Source organism: Aotus nancymaae, unplaced genomic scaffold (genome assembly GCF_030222135.1).
Source record: "Aotus nancymaae isolate 86718 unplaced genomic scaffold, 86718_ANA_hifiasm-v0.15.2.pri h1tg000053l, whole genome shotgun sequence".
NCBI lineage: Eukaryota > Metazoa > Chordata > Mammalia > Primates > Aotidae > Aotus > Aotus nancymaae.
In genome coordinates, this window is record NW_026988467.1 from 7,871,463 (window position 1) to 7,896,459 (window position 24,997).

At 59.6% G+C, this 24,997-nt stretch overlaps 1 protein-coding gene across 5 annotated transcripts in view; it reads right to left on the minus strand.

The window, feature by feature from the left end:
- CASZ1 (castor zinc finger 1) overlaps positions 1-24,997 on the minus strand; it is a 161,847-nt gene that overhangs the window by 36,430 nt on the left and 100,420 nt on the right. For 4 of the 5 annotated variants that reach the window (XM_064363254.1, XM_064363255.1, XM_064363256.1 and 1 more), the window contains one exon: positions 19,256-19,294. In XM_064363254.1, the coding sequence (XP_064219324.1) occupies positions 19,256-19,271 (16 nt within the window). In that variant the 5' untranslated portion in view covers positions 19,272-19,294. Of the gene's footprint in view, positions 1-19,255; positions 19,295-19,674; positions 19,783-24,997 lie in introns of those variants that run through there. The other variant, XM_064363253.1, reaches the window with a different exon arrangement.

The window sequence follows — 24,997 nt, forward strand, 5'->3', positions numbered from 1 at the left end:
GCCCTCTCAGATGCCCCTGCTCTAGAAGCCGCTCTGGTGCAGAAGTGCCTCTTCCTATAGGGCACTGGCCACCATCACCTCTACCTGGGCATGAGCCCCTGATAGCCCCAGAGATGGAAGGCCTTGTGAGAGGAGGACCAGTGCCTCCATATCTCAGGGTGACCCTGCCTCACCCGTCTGCTCCCCCTCCTGATGGAGGCAAAGAGGAACCCAAGGGATGCCCTGCCCAAGCCCCCACCAGCCAACTAGGACAGTCCCGAATCCAGGGTGAGCCCCAGCCTGCCCCGGCACCACCGTGGGGCACCTGGGAGCTTCCACGTAAGACAAGCTGACTCCAGAGACCTGGGCCCCTCGGAAAGCTCGCCACTTTCAGCGTCTGCCTTGCCCTGGGCTCTGGGGCCCTAGCTGGGATGCTGTGGGCGCATGTCTGGCCAGGCTGCAGAGCACACGGGCCTCTCCAATGCTCCATGCGACTGTGGGTGGAGTCCGGGAGCACTGATTCCTGCCCTGTAACTTCGGGGCACTGTGGACCAGGAGGGTGGCCCCACATGGTCCTGCCCACATCTGCCTGGGGATCCCAGAGCTGCCCCAGGCCTCCTGCTCCCATCCCTGCAAAGCCCAACTTCCTCCTGGGCCTCAACTGCCCCCACCATCCAGGCCCAATCTGGAGCTGACCAGCGGGCAGCCCGGGAAGCACCCCATGGCTCCCTGGGCCCTCTGCTGTGGAAGCCAGGGAGCAGCCCTGGGCACCCCAAGCTCTTCGTGGGGATGCAAGGGGAGCACCCACCCCTCCTTTTTTTCTGTGCTCAGATCCCCCCCCCAACCAACTGTCATTAAAATAACAAGTTTCTGTTACAATCTAAACATTCCCACATCGCATAAAGGGTTATATTACACCCGAGTCACTCCCGGCCCGTGTTTGCACAGAAAAGCTCACGGCAGGTCCCCCCTCCTGACGAAGTGACTTATTAAAGTTTAAACAGTAATTAACAGAACAATAAAAATAAAGGGATGTTTGGGGAGTCGTAGCGCACACAGGGTTTTTGGCAGTGCCAGCAGTTTTTCAGTGCCCTGCGCTGGCAGCAAAATGCGACGGTGAAGCCAGGGGGGACAGAGGACGGGTCCAGGGTTGAGCCAGGGAGTCCTGGGGCCTGAAGGGCCAGAAGCCCCGAGGCCAGGCTGGTGGGAAGGAGTGGGGGTCCTGGGGTGGCCAGGCAGGTGCAGTGTGAGCAGGTGAGGTGGTCTGGCATGGGCAGGGAATGGGCCTGGGTGGGGAAGCTTCGAGAGGGGTGAGGCCAGTGCCCAGCTCAGCCTCAGGCACTTCCGTGAGCCCAGTGCCTCGGTCACATCCGGCCAACTCCACACGGACCTGGCAGGGGAGGTGTCGGGTCCCCCACACTGCGGGCATAAGTAGACCCCGAAGTTCATGATTCCTGGGGCTGAACCCCAGCCACTCTGGGCTCCTCTCCCAGTTGGGCAGGTGTCCCTTCCCCTGCCTCTGGCTCCTGTGGCCAGGGCACTATGGGAACTCATGGGTAAGGACTCTGGGGCCAGCCAGCCTGGCACATGACCCCCCACCCACCCCCAACAAACGGAGAAAGTGGCCAGCTTCCTGGGTCAGGCAGGTCCCCAGCGGGGAAGTCCTCTTTGCCCAGGGTTTGCAGGGAGCTGGCCTGGCAGGCTGGTCTAGGCCAGAGCTGCCTGGGATGGGCAAGGCTAGGCCTGTTACCCTCAGCTAGGGGTTCAGACACCTGCCTGCCTGGGATGGCAGAGATGTTTAGGACGGACCAGGCACCCAACCCCAGCAGCCAGGAGGGGCCCCAGGAAGAAGGCAGGGCTAGAGGCTGGGGGCCAAGGAGGAAGGGACAGCAGGAACCCCAGATGGCCACATTAAATGTGTGATCTCAGGCTGGTGACAAACCCATGCCAGACAAGTGACAGACACCAAGGCCCTGCTGGACTGGCCCGGACCCCCATCCCTCATGCTGCTTCTCACTCCCTCTCCCAGACACCCTGGGCCCCCGCTGTTGTCCCATGTTGAGGGAGGGCCCCCACCTGTCTGATGCTCACCCCTGTCCTTCCTCTCCAAGACGAGCCACCGCAGAAGCAAAGCTCTCCCCCCACCACAGCGTTAGCTCTAAAAAGTGACCTTTCGATAGAATGCCCCAATGCAGGCTCTTCCCACCAAGACAAAGGGGACACCGAGGGCCCCCGGGAGGCCTCTCCACCATCCTCTGAACAAAAATGCTCCCCCTTCCTGGGCTTCTCCATCTCCCTCTGTGCCTCAGTAGGCCAAGCTGCCTAGGGCTGCCCTGGGACCCTATTTCTGCAGCAGCTCCTCTCCACCCTGGTGGACCAGTATCCAGCTCAGAAGCAAGCCCCCGGCCTGGGGCGAGCAGCAGTTTCCTGACGTGGGTGCCTTTGCTGGTTCCTCCGCATCCCAGCCGCTCAGGCCGGCAGGAGCCTCTGTGAGCCCCGCGTGGAGGTGAGATGTGGGGCCGGGCCAGAGGCTCTCTCTAACCTCCTGTATCCTGGGATGTAGCTCCTGGCAGCTGGTGGGTACTCAGGGCATGCGCTCTGGCCTGGCTGAACCCCGTACTGCCTGGCTCTGCCACTGCCTCTCGCTGAGGCCCCTGTGAGCACAGCCAGCCAGGGCAGTGCAGGGCCCCACACACCTCAGTGCTGCCTGGGCTCTAGCACGTAGGACGGGAAGGAAAGCCAGCAGCTCTTCTCCCCCACTTTCCTGGGCAGGGCCCTATGGGGCTCCATCTCCCCACACCTCCAAGATGAGTGACTCATAGTGAGGGCAAAGTGGAGGGTCGAGAGGGAGAGAGCTCAGGAGGGGGCAGGTGATGCTTCCCAAGCCTCCAGCTGCTCTGATCAGGCTGGAAGGAACAGCAGGAGCTCACACTCCCTCGATGCTGGGAGGCAGACTGAGTCACCCCACTTCGAAGCCTCACTGGAGCAGGAGGGGATGGGGAAGGTGCCCTCAGGGTCAGGGGAAGGATCGACAGAGGGCAAGGCAGAGGGTGTCCGGGTAGCACCGAGGGGTCAGGTGGGGACAGGGCCCTTCTCATGGGTACATCTGAAGCGGGCAAACGGACCAGCTGCTCGTCCTGACCCGCTGTTTCTAGAACTTCTATGTGGGGCATGGCAAGGGCGTGGCAAGTGGCTCTGGCTGGACACGGAGTGAAGGAGGGCAGCCTGCACTTCGGTCCCACGCATCTTGGGACAAGCAGCAGCTATCAGGGTGGAGGCTGTCCTAGGTTGCATGGAACTTTACACCTGGAAGGGGACCAAGGTCCAAGAGGCTAAGAGACACGGCGAAAGCCCAGGTCACTCACTCGCTGGGACCAGACAGATCCAGGGCCCTGGTTCCAAGCTGGAGCCCTCTCCTGCCCAGCAAAGCCAATGCACACATTTCTGTTTCAAAGCAGAACTTTCCACAGCCTTGGAGATTGTGCCTGGCCCCTTGGGCCCCTAGTACCACAAAGGCCTCCTGTTGTGGAGGATTTGAGCCACACGTGGCCCACTGGGCAAGGACCCCAAATGGCTCCAAACCAGCACCTTCGGGGAACGAGGCCTGGACACCAGGCTCCCCACCCTCCAGGGGAAGCAAAGTGGAAGCAGCTTCATGGCTTGGCTGACCCACCTAATGGGTAGGACGTGTATGGCAGAGTGGGGGCCCTTCTCTTGCAGGGACTGAGACCCCAAGAGCTCCGAATGTGTGCTGAAGGGGAGACAGGGCAGGCGCTCTCGGGGGATGAGAGGAAGGGCCTGGACCAGAGAGGCCCGGACGGCAAGCCAGCCCAGGAGAGCGGCGGCCCGGGCAGCAGGTGGCAGGGGGACTCTGGGTGGTGTGTACCCGCCCTCCCTGCAGCCCGTCTGCACAATCCCCTTGCTGAGGCCAGCGACAGCGACCATGATGAGGACACGAGGGGACTAATTTAGGAGTATTTTTAAAACGGTGGCCCTGGTGGAGGGCTTGAGCGGTTGTCAGCCATCTGGAATAAGGAATTACAGTCACCTCCCTAATCCTATATTCTCTAAACCCTAAAGCTGGTTACCGTGTGAGGAACAGGCAGCAGGTGGGTGGGGGTGGGGGGGTCTGTTCCAGAAGGGGGCAGAGCCCAGGGAGGTGCCCACAGGCCAGGGAAGCACTCCCTGGGAGGGGGCTGGGCCGGGGCTGAAGAGCCCCATGTCCTCTGAGCCCACCCAGCTCCCCCACCCAGCTCCCCTACCCGCTCACGCACACTCACTCCCTGGGCCGCGCCGGCTCGCGCAGGGGCCGTCAGGTAAATTAGATCTGAAAGCTGACAATTTCTGACCATATTTCCTTGATTATTTCAAACAAATGCACAGCAGCCGCTGTAAGGAGATTAAAGTGACATAAACGTCCCGAGTGGGAGGGGGGAGGGCAGAGGATTCAGGTCACCCCCATCCGTCCCCCGCCTGACAGACGCTATATCGCTATCCAATCCAATAAAAAATCCCCCCCTTTTGCTTTAATTAATTTTACAGCTAGCTTGCTTAATTACTTTCAATCAAAATCCTCCTGCCATCGCAAAATTAGAGATGGTTGAGCTCCATTAGCCTAAATTCTTCATTTCCATATAGAAAAGAGGCTGTCTGCAGAGCCAGCCTGGGCCCCTGGCAGGACAGACGCCCGTCTGCCCGCCCGCTGCCAGCCAGCCCACCCCTGGCTTCCGCTCTCCGGCTATTTCTGGCCTATGTGTGTCCCCTCACTCTCCTCCACCACTGCTCCCAGGGCCGAGAGGAGCTGAGGTTCAGGAGGGGTACCCACTGCCCCGACTTCCCAGGATTCACTCGGCAACCGATGTTGGCTGGCTCGGCGCTCTCCACCAAGGCCTGCAGCTTTTGACGGAAGGATCGAAGGATCGGCAGATCTTGGGAGCCCACGGCCCTGCAAGGGCCCCTGCTGCCTCCAGGACAGAGCCTAGTCCCGTGTGCCCAAACCTGAGGCTGGCAGGTCTCCTGGGCCATCTGCACCACCTGCCCCAGGAAGGGGTCCCTCTCCCCGCAGGGCGGAAACACTCCCAGCCCTGGACTTCGGACCCTTCAGTACAGACCCCTGGAGCCAACACCACCCAGCGTTCCCTCTACTGATTCCTGGTTGGAGTCATGGCTCACCATCAGGGCGCTCTGGGGCCAGCTGTCTCGATGGTGCCACCAGGCAATGTGGCAGCCCCCACATACACTGGCATTCGTCTAGGGGCCCCCCATGGGGCCCTCCTCCCCATCCCGTAGCCCCGGTTCCCAGCCTGCAACAGCTGCACCTCCACCCCCAGCCTGGGTCGAGTGGGTGGTGGGTCTGGGATCCATCCACATCCTGTGCCTGCACTGGCGCCCTTCTCCCCTCCACCTGCCTCATCCTCACAGTCCCCAACCCCAACTCCGGAAGCTCCACTTCAGGTTTTCCATACTACAGCCCCGAGTGTCACCACAGGGTCCGGCCCAACCTGGGCTCCAGCTGATTAAGGATCTGCAACAGGATGTAGGGATTACAGTAAAACCTGGCTCCGGATCTACAGGGGCAGCAGGCCAAGTCCTGGCCCCGGGACTCTCCTCCCCTCCCCTCCTCTCTCAGCATCCCCACCCCCTCTTGGCCCCAAACCCAGCTGCCAAGTGAGGCAGGAAGGTTGAGCCCCTTGGTCCTTCGGGGATTCCTGGCTGGACACTGGAGGGTCCAGACTGACAAGGGATGGCATTAAGGAGCTCAGGCCAAGTCTGGCAGAAAGGCTGGGGTGGGGTGGGATGGGGAAAGGGAGTGACGGCTCAAGTCAGCTCTGGACCCTTTATACCACCTGGCTTCCTTCTCAGGGAACCAATGTGAAGGTGGAGTGTCTTGGGCCTGACCGCTGGGCAAAGGCTGAGCGAGCGGTCAAGGAAGTGTCCTAAAGGCTAGGAGCGCCCCTTCCAGGCAGAAGGCCTTAGTAGGTTAGATGGCTCTGGGGTGTGAGGCCAGCTCTAGGGGCGGGGGAAGGAGCTGAACTAGGACCTCCAGGGCCTGTCTGCTGGACATCAGGGATGCACAGGTCAGTTTGCAGGCTCCTCACCGGACCTGCTCTAAGGATGAACCCAAGTACCCTCCTCCTGGCTTTGCTGAGTTTCTCAAATATATCCTGAGCAGCTACTGGCACCGCCCCCTCTGCCCTAGGGCTTCTGGGAGGATGGTTTCAGGTCTTGGGGGTGCAGTGTCACCGGCTTCAGCAATACTGTTCCATATCCCACTAGAGAGCACAGAGGGTAGGCCAACTTTGGGCTAGAGGAGGGCATCCGAGAAGCCACACCCTGGCTGAGCCCTCAGGTCAGCGGGTGAAGAAGGTGAGGGGCAGGTGGGCGGATGGACTCCCTGCTGAGCCCAGCTGGACCTCTTGGGCTCTGGTTCCTTCAAGCAGGTCTGAAGCCTCCCTCACACGCTCTCACCTATGAGTCACCAGCAACAGGGACTAGGAGGCGGAAGGCAGATGAAGCCCCAGTCTTTGGGGACCTGTGCTGACTTCCCGAGCGCGCTCCTTCCCACTGGGGCAGGGCTGGGGCCTCATCCCCATTTTCTTTCTTTCTCTTTTTTTTTGGAGACAGAGTCTCACTCTGTTGCCCAGGCTGGAGTGCAGTGGCACAGTCTCGGCTCACTGCAACCTCCACCTCCCAATTCAAGCGATTCTCCTGCCTCGGCCTCCCGAGTAGCTGGGATTACAGGCATGCACCACCACACTTGGCTAATTTTTGTATTTTTAGTAGAGATGGGGTTTCACCATGTTGGCCAGGCTGGTTTTCAAACACCCAGCCTTAAGTGATCTGCCCGCCTCAGCCTCCCAAAGTGCTGAGATTACATGTGCGAGCCACTGCGCCTGTTTTTTTTTTTTTTTTCCTTAAAGTCTTTTATCCATTACCCTCATCACCATCCTCACTTGACCTCCATGCTTGGCCCAGGTGGGTCGAGGTGGTGGAAGGGTGGATGGAAGGGCATGTACGGGGGTCAGTTACTCAGAGGTCAAAGGGCACAGCCCAGACTCTACTCCATCTGCCAGCCAGCCCACTTGGGGCAGTACCTGCCTCTCCCTGCATGCTGCCCCCTCAGCAGCAAAAACTGCTTCTTCAACTCAGGCCCCGGCCACCCCTCCTCCTACACAGTCTTCATGGGTCCAGCTGACATTGCACTTTCTCTGGGCAGCCTCCCGGGACTGTCCTCTCCCTCTGTCATCACCGCACCCTGTCTTAGTCTTAGCACTTTCGTAGTAACTTGTTTAACTAGCCCTCTGCCTGGCCAGATTGCAAGATCCCTGGGATGAGACCACTGTTTCAGCGCAGTGTCTGGCCCAACAAATATTTACTGAGTGAATGTGGAAAATCCAGTGCTTCTTGAGTTCGTTGGGGCAGTGCTGGGCCCCAGGGACACGTCCTGGCTTCTGGACTGAGCCCCTCAGGGCTCCAGGAACCTTTCCTGTCTTAGAGGGTGGGGACTCCCTGGGTGGAACTGAGCGGAAGCCCCCTCTCTTGGGTCTCCTGCCCTCTTGAGCCCCAGGCTCACCTCCAAACGCCCTTCGCAGGGCTCTGCCAGAGAACAAAAGAGGCCCCAGTTGTTCCAGCATTTCTCAGCGAGAAGAGCAACTGTTGCCGGCCAGCCCCTTTCCGAATAAATCCTGCAACTGTTTGCAGTGAAGTGCGACTCTCCCTCCACCTCCTGTCCCTGTCCCAAAACGAGAAAAGGGGATTGAAAAGAAGATGGGGGGAAATCCCATACCAAGCCCCACCACCTCCCCTACACCCACTTTCAAGTTTGTCTGAAAATGTTATAAACACAACACACAGGGACAGCCACCTGCTGCCCCAGACAACTGGGATGGCCGCAGCCAAGGGCGAGGCTGTGAGATCAGGACCCAAAAACAGGGGGTGAGGCAGTGACGGCTGGAGGGAAGTGGGCGGAGCGTGGGGAAAGGGGGGAAGGGGCAATGGGAAATATCAACGTGGAGTAGGCCGGGCAGAGGACAGGGGTGCACCCAGCCCTGCAGGGCGGAGGGAGGAGGGTCTGCGGAAGGACAGGAGGGCCCAGGAAGGCTCCTGGAGCCCTGGGGTGGAGTTGAGGGGCTGGAGCTGCTTCCAGTGGGGCAGTGGATAGGGAGAGGGGCAGTGAAGGAGGGAGAAGTTGAGTGGGGAAGAGGGAGCGAGGTCTATTAAAAACCTCTCAGTGCATAACACAAAATGTCAGGGTTTATAGCTTCATTCTTGGCTTTGCCGGGACTGAGAACCCTGAACAGAAATGTCACCGCTTGTCATGTTTAATCACCTGCTGTTTGTTAACACCTTCCCTGCAAGGAGCCTGTCTCAATCTGCCCCTGGGCCCCCAAGGGACCCGGAAATAGAAAACATCCCTGTCTCCTTCTCTGGGCTCTTGGCCCTGCCTGGGGGCTCTTCGGCTCCATCTGAAGGCCTCCCGAGGAGCCCCAGAGTGACCCTTGCTATCAGGCAGGCCAGGGAAAGGGACCCCACAGGGCCCTCTGGAGTCCTGGTGCACCTGGAGTGGCGGGGCCGGAGACTGCCATCCCCGGCTTCTTGTGCCTGGCTGTCCAGGCCTGTCCATCCGCTCCAGCTGGTCCACTCGGGCCCCCAGCCCTGCGGGTATGAGAAGACAAATAACCGAGAGCCCGCTCTGATCTCAGCGGCCTGGAAGTCACCAATCTGTCTGCTTCAACAGCCGCTGCCACATAACATCCAACACCCAAAGCCACCATCCTTCCCGTTACAATCCGATCACACCATCTGGGTTCTGGTTTGGCTCTCTAAGCGTGCTTTCCTGGGTTGTTTAGACTAGGAATTCTCAGCCCTACTGCCCCACGTTCCTTCCTCTGGGTTGGGGGTTGGTGTGGGGGAAGGGCAGCACAAATCTTCCCCACCTCCTAAAGCACAGTGCGGTCTACACTGGCAAAGAAGCTGGTCATTTCTCAGATTACACCCAAGCAAAGACCCTGGCAAACTCAATACAGCCCCCAGGCTAAAATCCCACCTGGGCAGCTGCAAAACAGTGAGTTTCTCCTGTGGAGTTCCCAAGGCAGCCCCATCACTTCTACTAGCAAAGAAAGCCAGTGGGGATACCCACCGCTGAGCTGAGAATGGTCTCCCAGCGAACCAGGGGGAAAGGTCCCCATCTTCCCTTCCAGCAAAGTCTCTGCTTACACAGAAACGTATCCAGCGAACATGCATCGTGAACCTGTCTCCTAGGAGAATGCCCGATCTGTTAGACATGCTTCCAGAAGGGCCCTGCCTCCAGTCCGTCACTTCCATTTCACCAGAGACAAGTCGAGGGTGCTCCAACCACCTGTAACCCTCCCCTGCGGACAGATAGATGGGAGCACTGGTTTCCGTGGAGATGGGCACTCCGGATGCCTCTAGAAAAGGAGGCTTTCCCCTGGAAGCTCCAAATTCATTTGCATCGACAACTACATTTGACCTTGAGTCCCTGTGGCCCAGGGATGTGTTCGCAGATTACAGGTGGGGTACATGTGGGGTCCAGAGATACTGGGGATGTGGGCCAGGCAGCACGGTAGATACCCAGGGCTGGAAGCCTGTGTGTCCCCACCCCTCGCTGCCATTTGGTACCATGCTAGGGGGGCCCTGCACCATGTGCTCTGGCATTTTGCATTTGGGAGCAGACCCAGCAGTATCTCTGGACCTCCAGCTTCCTCACTTAGGAAATGGGACAGCTCCTTGTCTTCCTTCGAGGGAACTGATGAGGAGAGATGGGAGGCTAGGCGTGGCTCCCTCGGAAGGAAGGCGCTGATAAACTGAGGGGGGTGTGGGAGTGAGGGGCTGTGGGGGGTTGCCTTTCTGCATCCTCTCCAGAAGCCCCGCCTGGACTGTGATATGCCGGGGGAGAAGGCCTGGAGTTAAAGGGGTGTGATCACAGCTGCAAGCCCTTTTCTAGGTCGGGTCAAGCTTTCCAGCAGTGCCCTGCCATGCCTTGGGGGCGGTGGTGGTATGAACATGCCCAACCCAGCACATGTGCCTAGCGGAACGCAGCAGCCTGGGAGCAAGTTTTGGTATCACAGACGGGGTTTAGTGGAGCCAGCTGTAAGTCCTCCTCCTGGACAGAGATATAGTCCATTCAGGAGGTGCCTGGGCTCTCCAGGACCCTGCAGGTGGGCCCATGTCAAGTAGCCCATCCTACTGCCTCCAGACAGGGCTGACTAACCCTCAAGGTTTGCGCAGGACCGAGGGGGTTCACACACATGGGTCTTTGCAGCTCTGGGCGAATTGGGGTGGTTGGTGACCCTACTTCGAGACTGCATGATGCTGACTCCACGGTCTGCAAGCTGGGAACTCGGCCCGGAGTCTAACTCGCACCTGCTCCTGGGGCCCACACTCTCGGGCGTCCGAAATCTTCTCTTTCCTGGGTGAACTGAGGACAAGGCCTCTCATGCCCGTAGAGGCCGGACCTGAGCCTCTCCCACTCCGCGTCAACATGGTGAAACCCTGTCTCTACTAAAAATGCAAAAATCAGCCAAGTGTGGTGACGCACACCTGTAATCCCAGCTACTCGGGAGGCTGAGGCAGAAGAATCGTTGAATGGGGAGGTGGAGGGTGCAGTGAGCCGAGATCACACCACTGCACTCCAGCCTGGGCAATAGATGAACAGATGATCTGTTTTGAAAAGCTGGTTCCCATCATTGAGAGGGACCCTGGGCACACATGGAATGTGTCCCCCCAACTCAGCCACCCACGGGGGAGCCCAAGAGGAACCCCCAGCGTGGGACCTGGTCCAAAGGTCGGAAGCCTCCTGGAAGGGAGCTGTCTTGCCTGAAACCCTTGGATTTATCAGATGAGCACGGCCCTGGCCAGGCCCCCCGGCACAATCCTTCCATTAATTTGCTATTGCATGGGAAATTACTCCTTACCCAGGAATATAAGTTTTCATCTTATTTTAAGTTAGATTCTTAAAGCAATTACCAAGGCATCTGGCGATGACTTCACTGTGCGGCCCTGCAGAGGCGGAGGCCCAGGCTCCAGGCCCCAAAGGGGAGTCTGGGGAGAACCAGGAGCCCTCAACACCTGTCCTGAGTCATGGGAGGGAAGTGGGGGGCACACTGTGATCTCTGATATTTGCTGTTTGTGGAAAAACTCCTTTCCAGCGCCACCTGCCCCATGAACCCGCTGGTGACAGTTGCTGAAAAGCCTCGGCAGCTGGGGCCGAGGGAGCGTTTTCTATTTTTAATTGTTTGATCGGAATATTAACTCATCTAGGCCCAGTCCCAAGATGCATTTCCTAGCCAAAGGGTTCCCCCATTTCCCACACCTTCCTCTCTCTCTCTCTCTCATCAATCAACTTTGAAATTAATAACCAGAGAGACAGCCCTCAGTGAGTTTGTGAGGGCGCATGGCATCGGAGAGAAGGGAGGCTCCTCCCCAACCTCAGAGCCCTGGGAGCAACCGCTGCTCTTTTCTCTCTGAACCACTGATCCTCGGCCCCTGGGCACGCATCACCTGGCATTGCCACGCCCACCTGAGCCCCACCCTTCCTGGCTACAGGAAGACCCCAACCCCCGCCCCCGTCCACTCCAGAAAGCCCACCTCCTCTACTCATTAAAAAATCTCAAGGGCAGGGCAGAGAGGCTGGGGATACCCAGGAAGCTCCCAGGAAGGACAGGGAGGGAACGCTGGGAGGGAGGCATGTGTTTCTGGACTCAGAGGGGCTGGGAAGAGGCTGACTTTGGTTTCAGCTTCCATGTACCCGAGTAAGGGAGCCCACAGGCGCAGCTGCCGGCCCGTCCCCTAGGCAGCAAGTCACACCACCCGCCTCCAGCTGGTGTCACTGGGGCCTGAGGTGGACCATGCTGCTGGGAAGAGGCTGCTGGGGCCAACCTGACCCCATGGCCCCCACTGACTCCTTCCCAGGAAGGGCCCCCCACCCAGCACAGGGGCCCGTGGCCGCCTGGCCGTCTTCTCTCCTTACATGTCCTTGGCCGCACCCCTGCACTCTTCCCTCTCAAGGTCACAGGGCCATCCACACCAGGAATATTTACTCACCGGACTGGCACTGTTAGTAGCACTCACCACAAATATGCTTTCTGATAAAGTTGGCAGAAAAAAAATTCTAGAGCTCAAACCAATGTCAGAAATCATCCCCCGCCCCTACCAAGGGACCACGAGGCGGGGCTGGAACGGGGTCACCCAGCAGCTGAGGGCCGTCCTGGGGGGCTGGGATCACACTCCCTCTCCCCTTTCTCCTTCCTGTTTTACCTGGGACAGCCTGTTGCCCAGGGGACCAAGGGTTGGGGACGGTTCTAAGCCGAGGCCTGGGTCTTGGGGGCGCTCAGGCCTCTGGAGGACAGGCAGGTTGGCTGTCACCTGGGCACTGCGCCTCCCCACCCCTCTCTTGTGCGCAGGGGTTAATGTTTTTATTGCCTGTTTGACTCCCGGCCTTATTGCTTCGCCCCTTAATGGGGCCGTAACCGTGGAAACGAGGAATAAACGGCCACCAGAAAATGAGATGATTAAACAGGTCACCCTGGCAAACAAACTCAGCCAAGGAACCTCTGGGGGTGGGACGCTAGGCTGCCCCTCCCCCACCCATGGCCCGAAGGCCTGGACCAGGTCCTGACCACTTTGCTCCGTCTCTAAAAGGATGGGGGCAGATGCCATGGGGCGCCCCCTGCCGGGCAGTGGAGAGCTGGGTCATCTTTCTGCAAGGCAGTCCCTGGCTTTCTCTGGCCTTGGGCTCCCGGGCTGAAGGGGTGGCAGAGAGGGAGGCACTGGGCTAGAGGGTGGTGAGGATCACAGCTGCGGAGAAGTGGCACTTCCCAGTGACAGAACTTCTAGGACTATCTCCAAGCCGGCCTCTGGGACACCTCCTGCCCTCCTGCTTCGCTAGGGTCCCCCCAACCAAGCTCGGCCGGCTCCTCCAGTCTCCCGTTCTCACCCAGCACAGTCCCTCCCAGGGCTCCCTTAGCTCACCGAAAAAGCCCTGTAAGAAAAGGCCGGGCCACCCGGCTCCCACCTTCTCCTCCAAAGCTAGGCAGGGCCCCAGCCTCAGCCAGGAGGCATGGAGAAAGGGCCCTCTTGGCTTTGGGAAGGGTCTCAGCAGGTGAGCGACCACAGCACTGCCAGTGCCCCGAAAAGCCGGAGGAGACCCCGAGACAGCCCTGGCCAGGGGCAGCCCACATACCCCCTGGCTCTTGGCTGGCCCTCAGTATGGGTGTATCCCCATCTTTCTGGCCTCACTCCCTGCCCTGGGTCTCTCATCCCAGAGGGATCCCTGGAGTGGGGAAGAGAATGAGAGGACAGATGTGCAGTGGTGAGGTCAGCTCGGGAGGAGAGACCAAGGGGAGAGGGAGATGGGCAAGGGGGGAGTAGAGGAGGGCCCGGATTGCCCTCGGCTGCAGCCCTCCTGGTCCCAGGCCACGGTCATGGTTAGGAGTTACTGTGGGTTCCATTCAACCATCCCACTCCTGTCCTTTCTCCTTAGGCCCCCTGCCCCTTTCATGTCACCCCAAATCCCAGCCTCACTCCTTTCTGTAAACCAGGCTCTAGAAAGCTCTCAAGGAGCTACAACCCAGGTCCCAAGGGAATCGGCCAGCATTTCCTGCCTCCCTCCTTCTGTCCCGACCAAGAAGCCGGGGAGGCACTTATGGAAGAGGAACATCCATCAGTCAGTTCCACCCACACCTACAGCGGTAAGGCGTGAGCCCCGGCCCGTACCAGGCCCGGGAGGAGGTGGCAGCACAGCAGCTACCATCTAATGGTCAGCATTAGGAGTGGCCGTGGCAGAGGAAAACAAGGGCCCTGGCCCTGGCCTCCTGGGGATCGGGGCACATGAGTCCGAGTGCTGGGTCCTGGCACAGCGATGTCACAGGTCCACCCAGAGCCTCAGAGCAGCAGGCCGCAGCCAGCGGCTTCTCTCCTATCTTTTTCCAGGGCCAGCGGGGTGTGAGGCTGGAAAGGCTGCACAGGGCAAGAGAGGTAGCAGAAGAGCCTGGCTTTAGGGGCCGGGTGGCCTGGGTGAAAAAGACAGGAAAACGGGGTTGCACAATGGGAAGCCGGAGTTCTGCTCCTGGAGGGGAAGGAGGACGAGGCACAGAGAGAAGGGACTGGCCAGGAGTCTAGAAAGCCTAGTGGTGGATGAACATCCCTTAAGGCCACTCTTTCCCAAAGCTCCCTGGGCCCTGGCGCTGGCTCCTCGGCCTGGCGGGACAGCAGGCCGCACCTCTCCCTCCACTAGGCAGGCGCCAACGCAGGGTCCAGGCAGTCCTCAGTCCTGCCTCTCTTGCTGTGGGAGTGGCTCGGATGCTTCCTGGGTTTCAGGCCTCGCCTCCTGCATGGGTCTCTTCCCCAACAGGACACCATACGTCCTGCTGAGTTGAGGGTATCAGGGTGCTGTTCTGTGGTCAGGCAGCCAGAGGGGTGAGGTCTAGACCACCAAGCTGCTGCCTTGCACGGGGGTCCCGGTGAGGCTGCCGCTCCTCCTCTGCACACTGGGGCTGCCCGCCGTCTCCTGCTGCTCCAGCTTCTCCCTAGTCTTGTCGTACCCTGGCCCAGCTACCCCAGAACAGCTGCTGCTTGCCGTGAGGACCCACAGGCATAATTACTACAGTGCAGCTTCCTTCCCGCTCTGAAGGTGAGGAGGAGGAGGAGGAAAAGGAGGAAGAGGTGGTGGCATCGGCCAGAGTGGTCACGGTTTAAAAACCAGCTCAGGGCCGGGCGTGGTGGCTCACACCTGTAATCCCAGCACTTTGGGAGGCTGAGCACTTTGGGAATCTGCAGCTCAGTCAGATTCCCAGACTGTGGGGGCTGGGGGAACACCAGGAGTACCGACCAGGCCGGTAGAGGGGTCTGCCTCGCACCCACACTCGGTGCCTTTCTTGGAGAGGAGAGTGAATGGGTCCTCCTTGCTGGTTCCTACCAGGGAAAAAGGGCCCAGAGGGGGTTCTCTCTAGGGAGCCTTTCGGACCTGCCCCTCCGCCTCGGCCTCCTGGTGGAGGGGACGGCTATGCTGGGCCTTTCAGCCTCAGCCTCCTCTGACGTCTTGCCACTAGAACCAGGGCTAGTTCAAAGGGTCACTTCCCAGCCCAGAGCTGTGCTTTCTACCAAAGGAAAGGTCCAAATAACATGCTCCTCACCTCGTCCACTCACCCCCTACTCCCGCCTGCCAGGACCGCCCCACTGAACAAAATCAAGTTGGGAGTCATACAGCCGAAGACCGTAAAGGTCATCTGATGCCCGAGTCCCTCCAAATGTCACTAACCAGTGCGCAGCACAGACCTCTGTTTGAATGGTACCAGGAAACTCAGGACTTCCAAGATGGCCCATTGTGTCCCTGGCTCTGACAGCTCCTTTCTGCTGAGATGGCCCCAGATCACCTACCCCTGCAGCAGACTGGCAAAACCGGTGCCCAACCTGGTTACAGGGGCTGGCCCCAGCTTAGACTGGTTGAGTGGGTGTATCTGGCCAAGTCAAAGCTGGAGGAAGGAAACTCAGAGCAAGCTGCTCTGCCCTGACCCTGGCATGGAATCTTCCTCCAGAACAGCACAGGGACCTTCTTAATCCCCGGCGCCTGCTGGGTCGAAGGTGTAACCAGAGCTAGCGAGGTTCCTAGAAGCCTCCGCACTTGGCAAGGTTCTGGCCTTGACCTGGCGGCTTGTGGAAGGTCTGATCTGAAGGCAGCTGACACTCGGGGCAGGGGCCTAGGCAGCGCACACGGGGCTGGGTTGGGGAAGCCAGGCTCTTTGCTCCCTGGGCTCACACACCATATGGAAGTCTGCGGCCTCTCTTCTCCTGCCTCAAGACAGCATGCCCTCAAAGCATGGGGTTACTGAGAAATTCCTCAGGAAAATGAGCCAGCCTGGCTCAGCTTCTGATCCCACCCTTCCTGGCCTCCTCACAGCAGAGGCCTGGGCTGCCTGAGATGCGGGTCTGTTGGGAATGCAAGGGGGTCCTGGCCTGGAGCCCCAGCAGGAGAAAGGAGCAGGCCGGGCTTCCTCCCACTGACCTGTCTGGACGACAAGGCTGTAGCCACAGTGTCACGTGGGCAGCACTGTCCCTCACCAGCTCCCCCTGCAGTCCGTGGCCATCCCTTTGAACTTGCCCTCTTGCCTCTTTGGCCTTGACCTTGCAGAGCCTACCTTGGCTCCATCAAGCCTAGGACAGCCCCACCCCTTCGTCTCAAGAAGAGAAGGGACAACTGTAACCAGATCCCCACCAGTCAAAGGCAGGTCCCCGCTCTCAGCTCCACGCGTGCTTCACCGCCATTTTCACCCTGGCTTCTAGTTGAGTTCAGGGCCTGGGAATCAGCCTGGTGAGGCCTAACCCTGGGAGCTTCCCAACGGCAGGATGGATGTACCTGTGTCTGAAAGCTTCCTCCCTTCTCCCCTCCCCCCTCCCGGCTTCCTCCCCCAGGGAAATCACTGTAAAAGGGCCTAATGGAACTATGTCCTCCTCTCTTCCTCTCTCCCCTCCCTCCCTCCCTCTCTCTCTTTCCTTTTTTTATTAGCATTTGTGGAATTTATTCCCAAACTCTCCTAATCTTCCGTACACAACCATTTGATTTGCATAACCCAACCCCCTCTCATAAAAACTGGCTGCTAGTTTAATTAAAAAATGTAAATTTGCTGTCATCTCGGGGCCTGGTGAATTAGGACGACATCGGCATTTTTTATTGCTAAAGACGTCCAGATTGATCCAGCCCTTGGCTGAACTATGGTGGGGGAAAGGGAGTCCACATGGCCCCTGAGGGTACTGAGGTCCTGCTGTCCCCTCTGGAGAAGGCTTGGTGGCCTTCCCACCACTGACTTCCTTATGACTGAAGTGCTTCAGGACCTAGATGTGTCCAGGGCGGTAGGGGGTGTTAACCTACATTCAGATGCTCGGTGGGTCCATGGTGCCGGCAGCCCTTCGGGGCCTGTGCCCTTGGCCTTGAACTCTGTCAGAGAGGCCCTCGGCTTAAGCTGCCCACACTGCCCCTGAGGAAGAGACCCTCACTTCACCAGCCACGAGCCCTGGCCAGAGACAAGGCCCGTGGCTCCGGCTGTGTCCCTCCTACGTGCGTTCTGAAGTTGAGGGAGCTGTTCCCAGCTCCTGAAGATACAGCATGGAGTCAGCCCAGGGACCGGCTCAGAGGGGATCTCAGCGTCCTCAGCTGCTTCCCTTTTTTGGTGAAGTGGGGGGAAGAGTGCTTTTCTTCTGAAGTTCTGAGATTATAAGTGAAACTTCCAAGTTCAAAGCAGAGACAGAGATGGTATCACCAGATGACTCCTCCAGGAAACAGTCAGAACTCCGCCACCCTGGGCCTCCCCTCTGAGTGGCCAGAGTCCAGGCCTGAGTCCCACTGGGAGTGCCCTACTCCAGCTACAGGAGGGACCAGCTGACCTCAGGGGCCCTTCTAGCTTCTAGGAAAACTTTCCAGAGCCTTCCCTGGAGTGCTGGGAGAAGTCAGTCTCCCTAAGGCCCAGGAGAGACGCCACAAAGGGCTCTGCCACCTGCCTCCTGCCAGGGCTGGGAGGCCTGCGCTCCAGCCGGGACACCTTAGGGGAGGGCTTTGGAGTACTGTCCCCACAACAGACCTGGAGGGATTGGATGGTGCATGGCAGGAGGATGGACGCCGGCTCCAGCTGGCACCCAGGTTAGGAGGAGGCAGACCGGAGGGCCTGCCTTCCAGCTCTGTAATGCCCGGGTCCCATGTGCTGGCCCGCAAGCAGAAGCTCCCCTGCCTCAGGCGGGGGGTGGTGCATTGCCACCAGGCCCATCTCGGAGGTCTGCTTCTTGGCTGGGATGGGTGGGGGCCCCATTTCCGAAGAAAAGGGTTGGGGCCCGAGAGGGAGGGGATGAGACACCGATTGGAGGTGGGGGCGGGCAGGTTCTCTGTGGGAGTGGACGGCAGGGAGGGGCGGGGTGGCAGAGATGGTAGGCCGTGGCCCTAGACACCTTTACCACTTCGCCCAGCAGGGGGTGCCACACCCTTCCTGGGCACAGAGGTAACATGGTCCTCCACGTCTCACCAGCCAAGATCACACCTGGTGTCACACAGTCCTCAAACTCTTTGAACGACACCCTCCCCAACAAACATAGGCCCTTCTTCACAGGCCACCGTGCCGCCCATCCTGGGCCCCTCAGGGCTGCCTCCTGTCCTCTCTGCCCACTCCCCTTTGACCTCAGAAGGTCAGATATCAGCTCATGGGTCCCAAGGGCTGATGCCGTGAACTTAGGCCTATTATAAACAACGACGCTAACAGCCACCAGCATCACCTATCCTATCAATGAACCAGGAGGGTTCAGAGATCAGTCTCAATGAATGATCCGGCTGTTTGTTTCTTTTCAAACATTTAAGAAGACAGCTGCTTTTGTCAACCTAGCTAGCACGTGAGGGTCCTGGTCAAAATTTGGTTTCAATAGCGAGCTGAAGGCAAAAACATTGGATGGAATTACATTAAAACCAAGAAAACACCAAAATCTCAGGATAAACTCTGCCCCAGGCCAGCACCAGGCGTCCTGGAGCCCCAGGCCTTGTCCCACGGGAGGCCCCCAAAACCCAGATGCCTAGGCTGAGTAGTCTGTCTGGTCCATCACCACCCGCCAGGGTGGGGGCTAGAGAGGGGGGTGGGAGAGAGTCCGGGGCCCCTCGCTTTGAACTGATAACAGCCACCTCATCCCACAGATTCTCAGGTGAAAAATACTCATTAGCCATAATAAGCAGCTTGATCATCCGACACAGCCTTGTCCCAAATAAATTAAATTCCTTTACCTTGAGACAGTCGCCCCGAAACCAGACTAACCACCTTTCCCAACAGGACGCTGCTTTCAAAAACTAAACCACCCCCCACTAAAAAAATAAAAACACCCCACAGCCAGACACACAAAGATCTTTGCAGAGGGAAAAAAAAGACACACACACACACACACACACACAAACACACACAGAAAAAACACGAAGCCATACAAAAACATGGAGAACAAAAACCCCACAAAAACCCCCTAAATCCTCTCCCTGGGTGCCCCCCAGCTCCCGCTCCTCTCGGCTCTTTCATAATGACAAGCATCACATTACTCACAGCCTCTAAGCAAGTGGCAAATAACAACAACAGCCTCAGAAGTCGCGATCCCGAGGCCGGGGCGCCGGGAGGCAGCCGCCCCGACCCTCCCGGCCCCCACCCGGCCCCGCTGCCGCCTCATTGGGCTAAAAATAAGAACTTCCGTAAAAGAAGCGAAAGAAAAGTGAAAGAGCCGCCCCTGCGTTCCCACCGGCCGGTACCTGTTCCAAGATCCATTCTCGTCTCCTTGGTCCCAAACTCTTCGCGGAACGCCGCCAGGGGAAGACCGGGAGAGAAGAAACACGGGGTTAGCGTCTCGCAGGACCCCCGGCTGCCCTCCCCGCGCGTCCCCCGCCCCCCAGAGCGGCCCGTCCCGGGCGGGCGCTGAGGCCGCGGCGGCGGAGAAACTTTCTCCTCCGCGCCGCCCGCTTCTCACGCTCGGCCCCGCACGCGCCCGCGGCTCCGCGCCGCCCGAGTTTCTCCAACTAAGGCAGCAACTCTCGGCCGGCGCGGCTCCGGCTGGAGAAGGCCCGGGCCGGGGGGACCCGCGAGGCCCCAGTCCCGCCGCTCGCGCCCCGCGCTAGGGTCGCCGCCCGAGACCGCGGCCCCCGGGCCTCCCCCGCCCGCACCCGGTACTCACCATAGTCGGAGAGTCGAAAGCCGAATTCACTTAAATAATCAACTTTCATAATACTTAATTAATGCCTAATTGCAACTGATTACTCCCCGAATAACAAGTTGTTTTAAAGCCCTGATGTCATTGCTCCTGCCGGTAACACTCAGGGTAACAGTTTGGCAGGAGGGAGCGGGCGGGCGGGCGAGGCCGGGGGCGCTGCCAGGCGCCGCGGTGATTGGCAGGGCGGCCGCGGCGCCGCCTCCTCGGCCCGGCCCGCGCCGGCCCCGGCAGGTGAAAGAGCAGCGCGCGGCCCCGCTGCCGCCGCCCGGTGCGCCCGCCCGCTCCCTCCTACCCGCCCGCCGCCGGGTGCCGGAGTGAATGGGCTCGCGCTCGCGCGCGCCCCCCATGCGCGCCCCCCATGCGCGCCCCCGCGCCGCACAGGCTGGGCGGCCGGCCCCATTGGCTCCGCGATTCCCCCAAACCTCTGGCTCCGGGAATAGGGGGCGGGGACTCGCGCTCGGGCCGGCGGGAGGGGGCCCGGCGCGGGGCGGAGAGAGAGGCGCGAGGACGGCGCCCGCGGGCACGCGCCCACTCTCTCCGGCCGCTGCCGCCGGCCACGCGCGCGCGCTCGCACGCTCCCAGCGGCCGCTCCGGCCCCGCGAGCGCGACCGTCGGCGGCCCCGCGAGCGCGACCGTCGGCCGCCGCGCGCGCTCGCTCCACGCCCCGCGCGGCCGCGCCAACTTTTCCGCGAGGGCGGGCGCAGGTGTGAGGCGCCGCGGGGCCGCGCCCGTCAGGCCTTGCTCTTCCCTGCTCCCCTGCGCGCTCGGGGCTCCTAGGGGAGCACAGGGATTTCGTGTTCCCCTCACAGCAGGGGCGGCTCTTGGAGCTGGAGGAACTGGAGTGCGAGGCGGGGCGGGGCGGGGCAGGGCGGTCAGGCCCGCGCGCCCCCGCAACACGCGCGTCCCCGGCCCTGGGCCCCAGGAGCGCCGGTCTGGGACACGCACTGGGGTTTCCTCCGCTTTGCTTTGGTTTTGCCCTTAAAACGGGTCCAAGGGCCTTCCCAGAACCTCCCCGGTCTCCGGGTCTTTCTCCCCACTCCTCCCTCAAAGTTGGGCCACCTGCCCGGCAGCCAGACGAATGGTGATCGGCGCCCTCCACCCATGATCCCGGCCATCGCTTGAGCTCCCTCCCCGCTTCGTCCCTCTGGCCACTGCCCTAGGGAGGTCGCTCAGCAGAGCACTGGCACCCTCAACCAGGGAGCCTGAGGCCCATCCCAGCTCCCCCCACCCCGGCCCTGGGGCCAGGCCAGTCCCCTTCAATGTGGAGCCTCATTTCCTGCCAGCCCATTGCCAGCCAGGTGCTTTGTGCTCCCCTTGCTCTTCCTCCTTTTCTGCCAGAGAAGCAGTTTGAGGGGGTCTCCCCACTATGCACCGTGCACCATGGGACATCCCCAGATGTCCCTGCTGCAGCCATACTTTTTGAGAGTCCTTAAATGTTGGTGACCTAAATGACCCATCGGGCTGGGCTGGAGGGGCTCAAGGAAAGAGGCAGTGGGGTGAGCAGGGTCTTGGGCAGTCTTGTTAAGGAAGGACCTGGCTCTCTGTCCCTTCTTCACCCATCGTGCTGCCGTCCCCATCTCTCGCAGCCCTCCTCTTTCAGGAGGGGCCACACTGCCTTCAGATGAGGGGAGGGGAGCAGGGCCCAGGCTCTCCCTGGTCTTTGGACAGCATCCAGCAACATGGCGCTGGCCTATTTTTGCAATATTTCTATTTTGCAAAGGGAGGGGCTGGGGAGGCCTTGGGGCAAAGACATCAGGGAGTTAACAATCTACTCTTTCTCCTACTTTCCCCACTTTTCTCCTTTTCTCCGCTTGCTCTATAGTTCCAAATGGCCTCGCAGGGAGCTGAGCATCCCTCCCTCCGCCACTGCCCTTCCCACTGCCTTCCCGGCAGTCCCCACTCCTGGCTGTCGCACAGCCCCATCGGCTCTGTGATTCCCCAACCCACTCCCACATAGGAACAGCAGCTGAAGAGGCCCAGAAACTTTACTGAGCTGCCTTTGGCCCCCAAACCCCGAATAAGGGAATAAAACCACCCCAAGTCTAAGCCTGGGAGTCTGACTGCCCGCACAGGGCACCCAGCACAGAGGACCATGTGCTGGAATCTCAGAGAGGACATCTGTGTCCGGGACTGCTGTGGGGTTCACACCTGCCTTTGGGTGCTGCCCCCATGACTCCCCAAAGCAAGGAATCGTAACAACAGGCTTGCAGCTCTGGCTGGTGACAGCGGGTGATCAGTCCCCACCCCAATCCTGAGCCTCTGCTCTCCTGTCTGGGATACTGGCTTTAGGAGGAAGCCTGGAGACATGGGGTAGAAGAGGTGATTTCTGGGTACATTTGAAGATGTCTGCACAGATGGGGAACTCCTTGCATACTTGACCCACAGAGCCGCTGGCTGGCTCTGAATATCCTTCTGGGCTTCAGCTGAGGGTGGTCAGAGCCTGACCCCTGAGGAAGGTGTGGAGGGGAAAGGTGTGCCTAAGCGGGACCACCTGGATTGGCCACCCAGTACTTTGGGGCCTTGGGCGGAAGGGACAGGACTAGAGCTTGGAGGACGGCAGCCAGCGGTGGAGGGAGGTGTGGGGATGCCTGGAAAGCTTCCGCCCTGCCAAGTCCCTGGCCAGGCAGCCAGTGCAGGCCGAGTGGGCCCTGCCCAAGAGTCAAAGGCCTTCAGTGGAGGAGCACGGGTCAGAGAAGCACCGAAACAGGCCAATTCGGTGCTGGAGGATTTATGAAGGTTGGAGAAGGTGGAGGCTTTGCGGTCTCAGGATGTGAGTCAGAGGCTGTGTCATGGAGGGGTCCCCAGATTATGCGCCCCCCCTTCTCCATCTCTCTCTCTCTGAGTGTATCTCCTCATACCAAGAGGAGAGGCATCTTTTGAGGCTATGGCTCATCTTTGCTTTGAGGAATCTGACATGGTGACACCTGAGACCCCAAAGCGAGGCCACAGTGAGGACCTCCATGCCTGGGACTCCAAGGGTGGAAGCCCAATGCCATCATCTCTCCTGGTCTCCAGGCCCCGGGCCCAGAGCCTCCAGCTCCTCCTGAGACATCCCACTTGCAAGAGAAACAGAAGAGTGGAAGGCAACTCAGGGGTCCCCCCAACCTAGGCTCCCCACGTCAGCACCAAGGAAAGCCATCTGCCCTTGCCATCATGCTGCCATCGCTGGTTCCCGTTCCCCCGCACCCCCAGGTTGCCCACTCACTCTCCCTCCCGAGCCTGGGGCTTTCTCACTCACCTGCCTGTTTACACACCAGGTATCTCATGCTTTATCTGCTCTCATTTTGAATTTGTAACTTTCACATAAACTTGAACAAAGCTCCTTTTGTTCTTGCACCCCACCCCAGGATCCCAATAAACTGGTTCCATCTGATGCGACTGGGCCAGGGCATGGAAGCCTTGGCCAAAGGACTGCGTGTGCCTGCGAACAAGCATGTTCGCACCTGCGAGGGAGCCCGCGTGTTTGCATGTGAGCTCGCTCCCGGGCTGATGGAGGGAGGGTGTTGGGAGAGCTGTGAGCCAGCGAGATGGACGGGAAGCCTGGGGGCTGAGGGCAGGCAGAGCCAAGGCACCGAGGCACAATCACGGGCATGGCAGGTCGGGGGCCACAGACAGGTGGGTGTCAGGGCGGGGGGTCAGCAGGACGAGAAGGAAACAAAGCGGAGAGAGGAGCCACAGAGTGGGTGGCAGAGCGAGGGCCGTGCCGAGTGTAAGGCAGACGCAGGGATTGCATTATGGCAGGAGAGGGGCTGGCACAGCCTCGCGCTTGGCCCCGTAATCCTGTTAGCCAGCAATCTCCATTCCGAAAGAGCTTCATTTCTTTGTGAATATTTGTAAACTAGATATCTAATGGAAAATTATAGGAAAATTATAGTGAAATTCATGACGGAGAAATCCGATTATCCCTAATTCAATTATGCCATCTTAGCCCACACAGCACAGTTCCCATTTTTTTCCCATAAATACCGATGCCAGGGGTCCCGGTAATCAAATAAAATTGAAAATCATCTTCCCATTAAATTCAATTAGCCGCAATTTCTAAAGCCTATCAGAGATTTTAATTACTAAATTATAAAATTCTCCAATGCTAAATTGAAACCAAAAAAATTGCACATCCTTATATTTCAGAGAAAAAAAAAGGGCCAGCAAAATCCTTGAAAAATGCCCTCTTCTCTGTGGCCGGCTCCAAAGCAGGCTCCCCACCTGGAGGAGGCTCCCCTTCAAGGCCTTCTTGTCCGGCTGGGGATCAAGCCAGTGGGCCAAGGAGGGGCCCTGGCAGGGGAGGGCCGAGGTGGACGGGCTTAACGGGGGGCGGGTAGGGTGAGCCACACCTCCAACCCCACCAGCTCCTCCACACTGGCCTTCCTCTGGGGAGCTGTCCTGGCTCCCGAGAAGCCCTCGGCTCTGTCTCGTACCAGGAAGCCTCTAGCTCCCAGCATCACCTCCTTGGCCCATGAATTGGGCTCAGGCTCAGGTCACCGCTTGGCCTCAGGGCTCTGTGTGGCTCCAGGACAGCCGACCAGAGGCAGCCAGCTCTTTCCCAAGCACTGGCTCCGTAGCCACTCAGCGCCGGGGCCCCCCCAGTGGCCTGGGCTGGGATGGGGGTGGGAGCAGGATAGAGCCTGGGGTTGGGCGAGGACAGGTGTCACAGCCTGGCCCCGTGGCCCAGAGTCTGCTGGCTCCAGGGCGTTCTCAGGGGCTGTGAGGCCTGGCAGTGTACTAGCCTCCAGGGAGAAGAGCTGGGGATCAACATGGCCCAAATCTAGACTCTCCCTGCATTTCCGGCTCATCCTCTGCTCCCCTTACTCTCTCCTGGGAAGTCAACAGCCTTGAACTGGCCAGAAGGGCCACGCTTGTGCCCTGGGAGAGGCTCACGCTTCCCCCCCATTTCCTTTTAGGGCAGTGCTGGCCACAACCCCAAACAGTAGCCCCTCCTCTCCCCGCCCCCCACATCTCACTTACCCTGCTCTAAAGGGTACTCTTAGCAGTAGAGCCTGGGGAGGTGGCATCGACGGGAGCATAAAGTGACCAACGCCCAAAAGCCAAGGTGGGCGGTTGGGTGGGCAGCTGGCAGCCCTGGCAGACCCAGGACGGTCGGCAGAAGTCTTGCCGGCAGCCCAGCACCCAGGGAGCCGGGAGCAGGTTTAATTTGCCAGGCAGCCAGGAGTGCCAGCAGGCGAGGCACCCGCAAACAAAACAAAAACAAAAAAGTTAATTATCTTTGGCTTTTTCTTAATAAATATCCAAACTGGCCCGGCCGGATCCTCCACTTTGGAGGGAGAGAGAA